The sequence below is a fragment of the Pezoporus wallicus genome, unplaced genomic scaffold (genome assembly GCF_028554395.1).
Source record: "Pezoporus wallicus isolate ANWC-B61680 ecotype Strahan unplaced genomic scaffold, APGP_CSIRO_Pwel_v1 contig_3817, whole genome shotgun sequence".
In the NCBI taxonomy this organism is placed as follows: Eukaryota; Metazoa; Chordata; class Aves; order Psittaciformes; family Psittacidae; genus Pezoporus; species Pezoporus wallicus.
Genome location: NW_026635157.1, coordinates 4,054,345 through 4,069,329, shown reverse-complemented (window position 1 = coordinate 4,069,329; position 14,985 = coordinate 4,054,345). Strand labels below are relative to the sequence as shown.

The window sequence follows — 14,985 nt, the reverse complement described above, 5'->3', positions numbered from 1 at the left end:
AGTTCATTATGTTATGGAGCTAACAGCAGAAACATTTCAATAGTCCAACTGCAACATTTAATGCAACTTCAGCAGTACAAATGAATAGAGGCATTAACGTAAAATTGTGTTATCAAACATGCAACATTGTTAATTTTATTATGAAGCCTAACACCACACCACCCCCACCCCCTTTATTTTTTTAACTTCTTGGTATTACTGATGTAAAGGAAAGTTTAGATACCTTGTCAGCTTGACTGGATAATAAAAGTTCTGTCAAGAAACTGTACAGAAAATTCTGTAAATTCATGTTTACTATTGGAATATTGTGAATTTAAGGTCAAAGGCAATAAGACAGGTGCCTTTTCAGAAGGAAATAAGCTCTGCTCATTTCAATCATGACCAGGCCTATGCTTTTACATCTTACCCAGCTGTACTCCAATATCTGTCCATTTCTATAAATGGTTAATTCCATTCCTTAAGGAACCAAATTCATTCCTTAAGGAACCAAAGACTGTCCCCTTTATGTCATTATTTCACTCCAGTTTTTTCAATCCTTCAGCAAAAAAAGCGAAGCTGAGAAATACCAAAATACCCTAAAATAAAAGAAAAAGAAGAAATTTAAGTTGTCTTTATGTGTTGTAAGAAAAGGCAAAGAACACTTCACCTTGCGGAATGCTACCTCAAAGGACCTAAACTAGAATAGATACTTAACTGTCTCGTGTGTTCTTGTAGATGTCTCCATTGTTCTGTCTTCCTCTTTTACCTCTATTTGGACTTCCAGCATGAATGACTATCCCACTTTTAATGCACTGGAGAGTTTTGCATGCAAACTTGCTCACTTTTTTCACATGCAAATCTACTCACTCATACTTTTTTTCATATGCAAACTTAACTCAGTTTTGTTAGCTCTATAGGCTTAACTGATTCCAAAAGGCATTTTCCTTTTGATGTACCTAACCTTGCAATTTTCCTCCACCACAGAAGAATGCATTAGAAAAAGAGAAACAAGTCTGCTTGCCTGGGTGGATTCCCCAAAAGAGCAAGGATTTCCTCAGTAATTGAGAGATTAACCAAACCCTCCATTCAACTGGCTGTTCAATCCAGCTTCCTCCTGTCTCATTTTTTGTTGTGTAAGCAGCTCCAACCTTCCACATATATTCCACCCCACCTTCCTCCCTTCAAGGAGCTTAATGTAACCTGGACATTACAGATATCATCCCAGGATACTGAAAACTGACAAATTAAAAGCAACAGCAGTTTTGGGTTGGTTTTGTTGTGGGTTTTTTTTTTCTTTTTTAATTAAGTCTGCCAAACCTAGCATATACAAAAAGATCCTGTACTTGTATTCAAGGAGAACAGTAAGGGCAAGCTCAAAGTTATCCATCTGGTGTAAATGGCACAGAAGGATTTGAAAAATATCTTGCAGATAAGAACAGAAGCAATTGGGTAAACGGGAAAATTGGACAAGATACACTAAGCTGAATAGAAATTCAACATTTGTAAGATAACTGATGTGCCAAACATGGAAATTATTCATTGACTTGTCACCTTTACTAAGTATTTCTTCCCTTTTTTCTTATAATCTTAAAGGTGAACTATACTTTAAGTGGTGAGATAGTCTCACCACAACAATGTTGCTAACATCTACCCTTCTCAGAGAGAATTACTTTTCACAGCTCTAGCAGTAAGGCAGAAGTTAAGAATAGTACTGCTAAATGCAGTGCTCAGTATCACATATGATCAGGTCTCAGAAAGCAGCAGAACAACTCTGAATAGTAAGTTTGCTGCATTTGGTAATAAGTTCATGTTTGCTTGAACTTTGCTAATATTTGCTTTGTATATTTATTACTTTTTAATGACTTTCTTACCAACATCTGGAGGAAATTTGAACTAATGGCTTGGCATTTTGTCTATGTTCTCAACACTTGCTACAGAATTTACATATGTTTAAATGCCTGCATCATTAAAAAAGATCAATCACTTGGCACCAGAGATTATACTTGGAATAAATTTCATTCAATACTTAATAGTGCACATAGAAGTTCTCACATTTCTCTTATTTTTATTTTCATACTTTTAAAAGAAAAATGAATCTATACATCACCCTTTACTTTTAAAAGAAAAGAAATCTATACATCACCCTTTTCACTGTACATGATACTGCATTACTGCATGTGGTCACAGATGTGTACAACTGTCATCATTACATACTGGGTGCCAGGATAAAGGAGAAAAGTACCAGTCGTGTTTTGAGTGTAGCAGTTTTTGAGACTGAAAAATCCAGACTTTGACATTCCCTCGACCCAAGAGTGGCAAGTTTCCAGCATATCCAACTTCTGATTCTCAAGGCGAGCCTCCTGACTAGTAGAAACTAAAACATTGGTAGAAGTGATTAATCTCAGGCTTGAGCAAGGATGAAGTATTGCCAATGCCTGACCACTAGTCTTAAACTTAGGCCATTTTTATCAATCTTCTTTCCTTGTTTCTATGATTTGTTTTGGTCATGATCTTTATGCAACTATAATGATAACAAAAAATTGCACTACCTGAAAGCCTCCTTCACTGTTTCAAATTGAGAGGCATAGCGGATTGCTTCTTGTAGTTAGCAACTTTAACAAAGTAAAAAGGAGCTAGAAGAATAACTGCGCATTGAAAAGGCGGTTTCAGCTTGGTCTAGTTTCTTTTCATAGTTGTGGCAAACAACTTCAGGAACTACCTTGTGAAATATACACAGCCACAGAATCCCTCCTTCCCACACCCCACAGCTCCTTCTGGCTCAGGCTAAACAGGCAAAATGGCTTAAAAATAAATAAATAAATAGGTAGGTAGATAGACAGATAAAGCTACTCAAACCCACAAGGGGAAAGATATACTAGTTCCAAGACCTCAGGTTCCCTCGTCCTCCTCACAGCTCATTTCAGGTGTTTAGCTTTGCCCACTCCTCATCCCTCCTCTCCAGCTCCTCTCAAAGGCTGTTTGCATCTGCCTTTGCCCAAATGGCAACCTGGCCAGCAGCAAAAAGCTGTCTCAGTTCTTTATCACACTGACCTCACCATGGCTGTGCTTGACAACATCAATTTCAAATATTCCTTAAGAAGCCAAGCCTCTTTTTTCTTCAATTTTATACTGACTTTATAACCTTCCCAAAATTAAAACATATAGTTAGTCTCAGTTTAGACCAAAAGGAAAGTCAAATGCAGGGAGCACACTTCATATTACAGCTGAAGAGAGACTCTCTTCTTCCATATCTTAGTTTCAAGCTGGTTGATGACACAGAAGACTACCATTATTCCAGGGTTACTCATATCTGCTGAATCTCTAGCTTCTGCAATACCTATGTATCTAATGATGTACATACCACACACATGCAAAACACATTATATACCCAATAAAGTCGTCAGTGTAGGAGAAACCAGCTATTAAAAGGAAGCAAAACTACACTATCATTACACATGGAAAAAGTGGTCCCATGCAGGACAAAAGCAAGGCAGAATAAAAAGACATAACATTAAGAAAACTTGCTCTCCCAGTCCTCACATGTTGGCTCTGATGATAAATAGAGGACCTTCTATAAACCAATTAAGCTCTAGTTAATTGCAAGTACATTTTTGGATATAGAATTAAAATTAATTGGAGTGCAATTTATCTCACTTTTGTCCTTATGCTCCTTGTGATCTTGTTCAATTTCAGAATTAACAGGAAATGCTAGTCAGAAGCATAAAATACTCTCCCCCTTCTTTCCTACCTCATATCTCTCATCCTATCTCACCCCTCTAGCTTTGAAATATCAGAACACAACACACAAAACGCTGACAGATTAGAGAGGTTTGCTTAGTATGTTTACCTCTCACTACTGATAGTATACCAGATATGCCAACATTGTAGAAATGTGCAAAAGTTTCTTAGCTGCAAGCAGTCACTTCAGAGCTACAAGCATACCCATCGTTCTCCATGTCCTGTAATTTACAACAGGGTCCATCTTTCATGTATTAGAAAAGTGAGCAACTGTACAGCTCAGACAGCCAATTCTTTCAATCTACAGTAATTCAGAAATTTTGCATGCTATTTCTTTCCTGAGAGGCTAGTTTACGGCTAATGAATTACCTGTCAGTTTTGGTGTTGGGTGGGTTTTCTTTAATGTGTTTGAGCACAACATTCCTGCATGGGTATTATGAGTCTGCTTTTCTTTTGGTAAAAGAAAAGTATTAATTTGAAAATGAGATTTCTTCCAGGAACCTTATTCTTGTTGTTACCAACACCTAAAATTGCTCAAGCACAAAAAGCTAAAAGCTAACAACACTAAAGTTTTCACTTTTTAAATTTATTCACTGGACAGAATTTTATAGTCCATTTCTATTCTGCAGCTTATCTTCTTATTACAGCTACACGGAGGGGAGAAAATTACTTTTTGTCTATACAAAAATACAATCAATTATATCCAAGGTATTACGTCAGGGGATTTTTCTTCCCTCATATTAAAACTTAACTGGTAGGTGTTGTGGAGTTTTTGTTTGGTTGGTTAGGGAACATACTGAATTTTACCTTTATGTAGGTGTAAGCCAGTAAAAACTATTAACTTTTGAGAGTAATGAGGGAAAACCTTTTCTATATCTCATTTCTGTGTACTACTAGCAACACGATAGGGATGCAGAAATCTGCAGTACAGACTGAGATACAGTAAGATTGAATAGTTGTTGTATGTGTCTCCCATACAGTATGTTGCATGTGCTCTGAGGAACAGGTACCCTACAATCACATGCATTTTTTATGAGGGGGAAATAAAGATGAAAAAAACCCCAACTTCATAAAAGTTACTTCTGAATGTATCAATAATGTCCTCCTGTGGTTTACACTCACACACACACAAAAAAAAAAAAAAAAAAAGGATGTAACTTAATACAGATGAACTCCTAAAGCAGCCTAGTGGTGTGGAAATACACAGACCTACCAGTAATGTCTGAAGGGAAGACCATGCTTCAGACACATCATTTTAAAGCACAGATAGAAAACACTGGATAAATAAACATCTAAGACATTTCAGAGCTAAAGATCCTACATTCTAAATTCTCCTTCTGCAAATACCTTTCTCAAAGGATCCTTTGAAGCGGAATGTTCATCTCCAGCAAGAAGTGTATCCAGAGAGCAAGATACTAATTCTCCAAAGCAAGGTAAGTCTCTGACCCATCACTGCGCATGCTGCAGCAATTTTTAAAAAAGCAGTTTAAAATATTGCTAAGAGCTCCCCTTACTGGTTTGTCTCCAAACTGTTCAGTCTTCGGTCCTGAGAATCTTTTTATAGGAAATAAAGATGGGTAAAATAATACCTGTATGGCACAATTCTTCATTAAAAAAAAAAAAGCTTCATATCATATTTCTCTCAGATACCCTATTTTTAAAATTTCTTATTAGTTGTTAAATCACAAGACCAAAGGTAATGACTTAGTTTAGGAAGAATTTATTCTTCCATCATTATGAACTCAACCAATTTATTGAACCCTTAAGTTTGTGAAGTGTATGTAAGACTTGCCAAAGCCTGAATTACAAAACAAACATTGACACCCCATTCTGAAATATTGAGTAATACCTCATTTCACAGTAACCACCATCAGCTTTAATGGGATCATTTGTGGGATAATCAACAAGTCAATGTGGCAGAAGGATCAGAATCTGCTGTGGAACTGGGAACTGAAAAAGATTTATTATGAAATCTTACTGTTTCTTCAGTGGCCTACTGCCTGGTTGGGAGACAAAACATACCCCTCAACCTGTGTTGGTTTATATGATTAAAGACTTGATTTTATAGAAAGAGATATATACACAATATAGATAAATAATATATAAAATATACAAATTATATATATAACATTTTTTATATATGGTTTTTACAGCCCTACTTTTGCAAGCTCAACCTAGGGGGCGACTAAAATTGGACACTTTTATGGTGTTAAAAGATTAAGATAAGTAATTTTAACAACACAATGAGATACCATTATCTTAAATTCACAGTAAACAATCCTGTTAATGCATAAAATACATGTTCTCTAGTTTGTTACTGAATACTTGAGATGGCCCTGCAGAGGTAACTTGAGTAAGAATAAATAGGCAAACCTGTTGTTATGCCATGTTAAAAAAAAAGAAAAAAAAATAGAATGGAAGAGATGCTTTTGAATACACCCTGCAGTCATGGAAAGACTGTGAAATAGGATTTCTTAATGTACAACAGCACTTCAAGAAGCTTTTGTATCGCACCTCACACTAGTCCTATAGCTCTCAGCACTGTGCTATAGAACAAAAGCCAAACTATCATTATAAGCACATTAAATTTCTAAACAAATAAACAAAACTATTCTATCATTCTACATTCCTAATGGATTTAGGTGCCTGTCTTTTCATGAAACACGAGTAGGTTAGCTACAAAGTCAAGTCCACTCAATCTGGTTTCTCTCAGCTAAAATGGTGCAATTCCCTGAAGCATTCTCTATTTTCTTTCAATAGTTTTTTTTCTTGAGGCCACATCCATTGTTTCTGTTGACTGCTGGTTATTTCCTCCTTTATTGGACTGGATAATTATTCTTCCTGGGCTAACTGCTGTTCCAAAGGAGGAAAGGGGACTTGCATTTGTAACTGACTAAGAAATTAATTATAATCCCTCTCTGTATTGACTAACTCAGGGTAATCTTCATCATGCTGCCAACTCCCTCATTAAAATTACTCTCTGAATTAGCTTATCATACAATTTCTAAAAGTATCTAAATATGTGACAGCATTTAGGCTTATTTGCTTTTGTGATACACTATGGCCGTATTAAACAGCTTTCTTTGAAAACCATTAATAAACAAACTTAATAATCTGAGGCTTGAACAAACAGAAAACAAAACAAGCAAAACCAAACCCAAACACAAAAAACCCACAAAAAAAGTTAAATTTTCAGTTAAAATTAGGTACTATTGATTATTTTAATAGGAAGCTGTGTTTTCAGTTTCCACCCCTCTCTTTCCATTTAACAAATACCTTGATTGCAGTGTTCAAATTCTTACCTGCTGTAAATCTCTCATCTTTCTGTCAGATATTACTCTTTAGCTTCTCTATTTGTGTTAATTAAAGTGGCATTTTGGAGCCTGTTCAAAATTACAGTAACTACCCAAGAGCAACTGTTTATATCACAAACAAGTGAACTTGAAAGCCTTTTCAGATGTACGTTAAATACCAAATAAGAAATAAAGTTAAAATAAGCGTCCTTTAGGTAATTATCCTACCATGCTCTTCCTCCTGTAGTTAAGATACTCTGAATTTGGACTGAAAGCAAAAAGCGAAGCACCAGCTCAACCTATAGCAGTGAAAGCCCATCAAGATAAAATCTGCTGCTTCAACAAGATGCCAGGAGGAGTCTGCCATTCAAGCTCTTTTTTTGCTGCTCAGGCAGGACCTGAGCAAAGTATACAGTCCCTGTGCCAGATAACAGCAAAAAACTGAACTTATTAGCTATGTATAGAAATGTTACGTTAACATATAATATTCCAAATACAGTGAAAGCTGATGTCCTCACCATACCAACTTCATTAGTGATACATGTATATATTTAAACAGATTTCCTTAATCTTTTATTCTCAAATGCTTCCAGTCTTTAATAAAGATACTCATAACACAATATTTCATTCTAAGCTTTCCTTATCAATAATATTTCACACCTAAATGAAAGCCAGAGAAAACATTTAAAATCTGTAAGTGTAAATGTTAACTATCTCAGAGTGTCTTGACATTTTTAAAGCTACTATCTACTTTTCTCCCATCTGGGAAATACACATATACATACACATATATATACACACACACACACACATATGTATGTAATTTAAAAAGCATAAAGCATGCAAGGTCCAGGATTATATACTTTCAAAAAAAACCCACAACAAACAAAAAACCAAAACTAAAACACAAGCTACAAAGAACTCAGCTCCTTAGACCCCATAAGGTGATACCAATTTGCTTCTTTTATCTTTTGTTTATCCTTCCATCTTAGAATCAGTTAGGCCTGGTTAGGTTGCAGGAGGGATCGAAGTCTAATTAAGCACAATTAACTAGGAGAAAAAGATAAGAACTGCAAGAAATCTATCATAGATTTAAAAGGAAAATCACAATAGAAGTGTAGCACTAGAAATACTAAATAGAGGTAAGTTGCCCAGGCATAATTCTAACACAACTTTTCAAATACTGCCATTTGAAAAGAGAGGGAAGGATCAATTACCTTTCATCAAAATCTGGATGGAAAATAAAATAAGATCCCAAAGAAAGGATAATGAATAATAAATTGCATGAAGCTATCATGCCATGTAAAGATTACTGATTATGCGTCAATTAAATAAGTATCCAATAATCTTCCATAAAATAAGTTAAGAGGTCCATGTTAGACCAATGTCAAGAAAAAGATAAGAAACAACACACCATTACTAAAAGATTTCAACTTTTTGTATCAAATGAAGATGTGTAGCTGGTTCTTGATCTATGTGACTAAAGAAGCTTCCGCTTGTAAAAGGAAGACGTGAAACAACTTGGACCAAACTCAATTGTTCTATACAGTCAGAGGACGGGTACCAGAAGCTAAATTCTACAGGGCTATTTGCTCAACTCCATGAGCTTGAATATATGCAATTCAGCAGAACTTTGGATAGCTTTTTGATGAAGAACATCTAATGAAACTTTCTCCTGAAACTTTCCTATTACTGGGGAAAAGAAAATAAAAACCCCAAACAACAAGAACAACCAACAAACCAAACCCACAAACTAATCTGATATCCACTGAACAAGGGAAAAAAAAGAAATGGTCTGAGAGTCGGTAGAAAACCCTGCTCCTTATAAAAGCCTTTCTATTTACACTTGTTTTCCCCAAAAAAATAAAAACATGGCATCAGATGAGCAGCTCTGAAAACCAAGCTTCCATTTGAAGTAATATTGTAGAAGTCTTGCATTTGTAAAAGATTACTTAAAGATTGAATAAATTTGACTATTTTGAGTAGGAAGTAGGCTGAGAAAAGGTAGTATGTGTTATTCTGCTTGTTTCTGTAATCTGCATCTGCCATATTTGTAGACAGAAATCTTCACAGGTTTTATCATCATACACTAGCCAACTTACTAAATAAGCCAGGGTCTGGGATAGTAAGGTACAAATACAGCATAAAACAAAAGAAAAAAGAAACAACAAACAAATCAAAAAAACTATGAAAATATATGGCTTTCTCACAGTAAAGTGCAATAGGGAATGCAGAACTAAACTGAATTAAAAAACCCACATACAATAAAAACCTGACACCACCAGAAAAAATAAAATAAAATAAATTAAAAAATAAAAAAATCAAACCCAGCTTTCTTCACAGGTAGACCAAACAAGTCTTTATTTCCCCTTCCTGATCACATAGGCTATTGTGACTAAGTATCAGCTTCAGTGCAAAACTAGAAGCAATTATATCTAAAGGATTGGTCTCCCATTCTCCCATTTGTTTTACCCCTTTAATTTGCTATTGTTGATATGCAAGTAATCGGTTTAAAATTAAAATGCAATGATCTGGATTAATGGTTTTTTTTTTTTGTCTCTACCTCCTCATATGCCCCATTCCCCTCTAAACTCCTAAAGTCCCACCACCACTCTCCAAACCCAGAAGAAAACAGAAAGCGTAGCCTCAAGTAGAAGTAGACAAGTAGCATGGGGCATTTACAAAATGTTGGGGGGGGGGACGGACACAAAACAAAAAAACAACAAAACAAACAGCTTTCACCAACTTTAATTTTGTGTATAAACCCTACTAAGCTAAAGCACTATCTGACCATGCCTCCATCTTATGGAGATGTTCCATCAAGCATAGAGTATACTTTAACAGACATTCTTTAAATTATTTCAGTCACACTGTAATCAAATTTTATCAATTCCACAAGAACATAACATGTCAGGGGTGTTCTTATAGCATTCCAGTACAGAAACACTAACTTTTGGGTCATACCACCTTGCAAATAAAAAAAAAAAAAAATGGAAAAAACAGAGAGCATGAATCAAAAATTCTCTAGTCAAGTTCTCAAGTTTATGATTTTAAGGATTTTAATAAAGATATCATGATTTTTTCAAACTTATAAATACAATTCAAGAGTATGTCTATGAAAATGATCCATTTTCTAGAGTACCCACTCCCATGTGAAACTTAGTAACCACAGTGTATTTATTAAAACAGTAACAATCCAAGCTATTGAAATTCACTATTCCAAAACTTGCAGTAATCTCATTTCTCTAGTCTTTCTACTTCTGAGTAACAGGAAAAGAGTTCTGGTCCATTAACTCGCCCACTCTCTCCTGGAGGAAGTTAACCAACTCAGCTAATACAAAGACGTGAGTTTCATCCAGGTCCTGTATGATGAACTTCTTTCCCAATGCATTTGACTCATCCAAGTAGAGCAGAAACTGCTTCATTGCTGGGTCGCTGTAGAGACAAACACAAGTCAGATCCCACCTCACGGTAGTAAGATAGAGCTCAAAACCAACAGAAAAACCACCATTTGAAAACACTGCCAAAGTTTGATGGGAAATCAGTATTAATTTCAAGAGTTGCTTACAACTTCATGAAGCCTTTGAAGAAGTTGTTTATTTCACAATAGTAAATACTTGGGTTACTTTAAACAGATAAAGTCAAATGAGAACATGCTGCTTGATTAGCAGACAGCATCCCTATGCTGATGTTTAAGTAGCTTAAAAAAAACAAACCCAAACCCAACCAACCAACAACAAACCAAAACAACACTTAAATAAGGCAAGTCTGAGCTTGTATTTTTATCTTCAGTAATAGAACCATAAAACCATGTTTTCTTAAAGCATATTTTTGTTTAAGAACAAACAAAACCCAAGTGAACACTGATCCCACTCAAAGTGGTACAGCACAGAGAAAAAATAGTAATGTATGTATGAATTGTACATTTATCAAATAGTGACCAAACAGTCTTTTTTATGATGTTACCTCCTAAGTTAAATTTACAAGTTTAGAAGAAAACATTTTGGAAGTATGGATATTGCAGGTAACTGAAACAGCTCCATTATACTAAGCAGCTAGTTAAAGTGGTTCCTTGATCCACTGAAATTTTGACGCGTTCGGGCAATATCATTCTGATACTCTTTTTTACAAACCAGGAAAAGCATGTTCTTTGGTAAAACTTAGTATTTGAATGCAACAAGTGGTGAATAATATGTGCAAGAAATACAAGAAATTGGAATCTGGTAGCTCTGGACACTTCAAAATTATGAACATAGTTGTTTTGGCAACACAGTAATTCTTAAAAAGCATTTTTAAGAACATAAAAATCTGTAAAGAAATCCTCTTCAAATCCTTCCTTTTAAGCACAATATAAGGACTAATTCTCCCTTACCTAAAAGTATATATGGTGTAATTCAAAAAACAACCTTTAACATTAGCCTCAAACCTGTAGAAGCATGACTAGAGTAAGATGAGTTTTCAAAGTAGAAGGTAATTTTGAGGAAAGGAGAATGGGAAAGTTAGCAAGCTATATCCGCTTTAGAAGAGATATTTATGTACTCTGGTATTTAAGAAGAGAAACCAAAGAACTGACAAAAATCAGATACCAGAAGTACGTGATTCTCAGCATTCTGCTACATGCCCCTTTGGATGGGTGCAAGGAGGTTTAATTTTTGCTTGTTTCATTCTGCTGTACTTCAGTGACTGACATCAGTAGTACTGGCTTTTGTCCTAGCTAGGCAGTATCCAGAGACTGGTTTTCACACAATCAGCATAGAGAGCTGTACTCACTACCAATAGGTTTATGTGTCACAGCAGAGACACTTATCTCATTACAGTACTTGAAGATTACAATCCTTGATATGGTGCTTTCAGAAAAGCACCAACATGGAAAAATACCTGCACAACATTTCACTATCTTATTTTCATTATTTACACATTCAGAAGTGGGTTGGTTCAGTTTTTTGCACTGCCTGTCCATTTGGTATCGTAAACATCCTCAAAAAACTGGGTTGTAAAAAACTTGTGTCTGAACTGTAAAGAAGGGGACAGATTTATAGTAATTCTGCATCTTCTCCCTGAATGAAATTTTGTGCCAAATCAAAGGTCACCTTTATGCAAAGGTGGGGAGAAAACAAACAAAACCAAACCAAGAGCTAGCAAAACCACCTCAAAAGTCAGTTTCCCAGGGAGCTGTTGAAAACATCTGATGGCATAACAAATGCTACAGATTTGTTATCAGAATGATTAAGTTCCATGCTAATACTAAGTGGTACATGGCCATGGAGCTGAATAAAAACACTCAGATCTTTAAATATGTGTAAAATAAACACATACAAAACAAAACATTTTGCTAGCATCTTGAGATTTTAGAGCTTCTTGCCTTGTCATTCAAGAATTCTGAGCTCTGAGCATCTTTACATAATCAGCTGCAGGCAGGCATTTTTTTGTGCTTCAGAGGTTTATTAATGTACTAGCATGAAGCCAAACTTGAGTAGACAAGCTTTTCATTATAGCAGAGTTCTGAACTGCTCACACATAGCCATTAGACATCCAGACTTCAGCTGGCTAATGTCCAATCAGCTCAGAAGACAGATATTGCAAGATCACAGTTTTATGCAGGCAGACCACAAGCGGTTCAAGGTTCTTCTACTTTAGTGCAGTTACAAGTGTACAGCAGAAATGTTATATAACGCTACGCAATGATTCTACAAATCCTGACTGATGCTTCTTTCTACTCTGAAGGTTAACTAGTTATCCAATTCTTAGTCATGTTTACTGTATATACATGGAAAGCTTACTTTCACAAACTAAAAGAGTGTTCCTTTTTGAGAATCAACTACAAACAGGGCCCCATATCAGCCTTGCTGGGATTTGGACTGGAGTTGATGAAAAAAAGAAAAGAAAGGATAAAAAATTATCCCTGCTTCTACAGCCAGTAAAGAAACACACTGCTCATTAACAGCAACACAAACCCCCCACATTATTTGTAAGCAATATAATGAACAAGAGGGTACATCTAATGGTTAAGCATAAATGGAAAACAGTATCTTGAAAAGAAAAAAGGAGTTTAGAATTAGCATTACCTACAACTGCCTCTCCTTCCCCCAAAGGCCTCGCTTTTCTCATATGTGCTCACTCAGCATCACCCCTTCTCACCATAACTCCTTTTTTTTGGGTCTAGACTCTTAAGTTACATAGAACATTTCCAGCTCTAAAGAAATAAGTAGACTTTGACGTAACAAGAGACAGTAAGTGCTGTTACTAACCATTCAACCAGCACACCTTTCAGAACATTCACCATCTTCTGAGTTTTCTCACAAACGCTGAAAGGAAGAGGTGACAAGCACAGCTCTTGCTTTGGGCTTCACAGGTAAACAAGAGTAAACCTGAAAGCAAAGGAAGCAACGCCTTGGTTGAACTCAGCGATACTTCACGACAAGTCACCTCTCCAGGACCCGAGCTGCCCGGTGACCACGAAAAGCGGCGGGGGCCTGGAGTGGCGCGCAGGGACAGGCCGTAGTACCAGACCTAGCGCAGGCAGGACACTGAGCTGGGAAAATTAAAGGCCTTCCCCTTTTCCCCTCACCCCTAGAAGCAATATGGGGACTTCTGCCCCCCGCCAGCACCTCCAACAGCTGGAGACAACCACCCACAGCAGCCTTGCAGAACGCGGCCTGGGCGAAGGGAAGCAAGCCCCAACGCGCACCTAGGAATGCCGGGGGCTTCTCCCAACCGGCAGATTCCACCACTTCTCAGGGGAGCCGCTCTCTCACTCCCGCCCGCCTACCGCACAGGCCCGTGTAGGAGTTTGTTGCTGGCTGCCTAGTTCAGGGGATTGTGGCACTTGCTGTTTATTGCGGCTACATGTTGTGGTTAGGTAGAAGAATAAATGTTAGTACTGTGGTTCTGTGCATAAAGATAGTAAAGCCATAGATTGGAGGCGGGGGAGATGTCTCCAGAGGGCTGGTCATTAATGCCTTGGAAGTGTTTCATAGTGTTACATATTCTCTTTAAGTGAATGACAATGCATAAATACAATACTGGAATAACAGAACCCAAAAAAGTGTTCTGCTGTGATTGTGGCAGTGCTGGGGTAGTCAGGGAATCGTGGAACGGTTTGTGTTGGAAAGGCCGTTAAAGATCATCAAGTCAATGTAAACGCATTAATGCAGACAGTGGAGTTTTACTTACAAAATATGAATTTCACATTACTTCTGCAATCTATGCAAAACCAATTTTTGTGTATTTTGTGATTGTTAAAAATATTTAATATTTTTTTCTGGATTTTGGCATAATTCTTGTACTAAAAATACTACACATTCTATCTATTAAGACTTGAGATTAAGTCTTCAGCAGATGTGATATGCAGAACTTGATTGTTGTTGTAGGTTGCCAAGCCAATTTGTTTATTTTCCTAGCTGAGGGAAGTTTTTCTCATTGAAATCAAATGTGAAGGCAGTAACTTTGGCTAGTATGTAAAATGGCAAATACACCTGAGTGGTAGAAAGAGGAATTGGTGCTTTTGCCTGGCCAAAATCGCCTTGGTTTTCAGTGCTTGGCTAATAAAACTGTACTTTCTTTGAACCTCACTGTACAGAGGTTAACATACAGCCTTTATCATTGGTCTAAAGTGCACTGTGTCTTTATGGTGCTTCCTGAATAGTCCTACTTTTTCAAAGAGGCAAGGTAATATCTAGAATGTATAAGAAAGATGCAGTGTGCTTCTCTTAGCTCATCTTCCAACCTGTAAAATGGGGAAAATTCAATGCCTTACATCATATGTATGTCAGAAGACTAAACCATTTCTGAAGAACTCGGGTACTGCTTTCATGGAGATTTTTGCTGTCAAGGAGATTCATGCTTGCATGCAGTTCAGAACTTGGGTATTCTACAATACAGTAGGTGGTTTTGATGACTGGAAAAAAAATATAGCTTGATTTCAGCATTCAGTGAATACAGTCCAATTAGTCTGTCAGTAATCCGAGTCTTCATA

The 14,985-nt window shown here is 36.5% G+C and overlaps 1 protein-coding gene across 2 annotated transcripts; it reads right to left on the bottom strand.

Moving 5' to 3' along the window:
• Positions 1–10,051: 10,051 nt before the first annotated feature.
• GTF2H5 (general transcription factor IIH subunit 5) lies at positions 10,052–13,776 on the bottom strand. 2 transcript variants are annotated; one of them, XM_057406676.1, is made up of 3 exons: positions 13,699–13,776; positions 13,259–13,378; positions 10,052–10,445 (listed from the first exon to the last, which is right to left on the bottom strand). In XM_057406676.1, exons 2-3 carry the CDS (start codon positions 13,291–13,293, stop codon positions 10,265–10,267), a joined length of 216 nt encoding a protein of 71 aa, XP_057262659.1. In that variant the 5' UTR covers positions 13,294–13,378; positions 13,699–13,776; the 3' UTR covers positions 10,052–10,264. The 2 variants fall into 2 exon arrangements, with proteins under 2 accessions (XP_057262659.1, XP_057262666.1); XM_057406683.1 differs by lacking the exon at positions 13,699–13,776 and adding an exon at positions 13,579–13,599.
• Between the last annotated feature and the right edge of the window lie 1,209 nt (positions 13,777–14,985).

Coding starts and splice junctions, on each gene's coding strand:
- GTF2H5 (XM_057406676.1), bottom strand. CDS start 13,293: ATGGTGAATGTTCTGAAAGGTGTGCTGGTTGAATG. Junction 10,446..13,258: donor AAAGGTGTGCTGGTTGAATG/GTTAGTAACAGC, acceptor TTGTCTCTACAG/CGACCCAGCAATGAAGCAGT.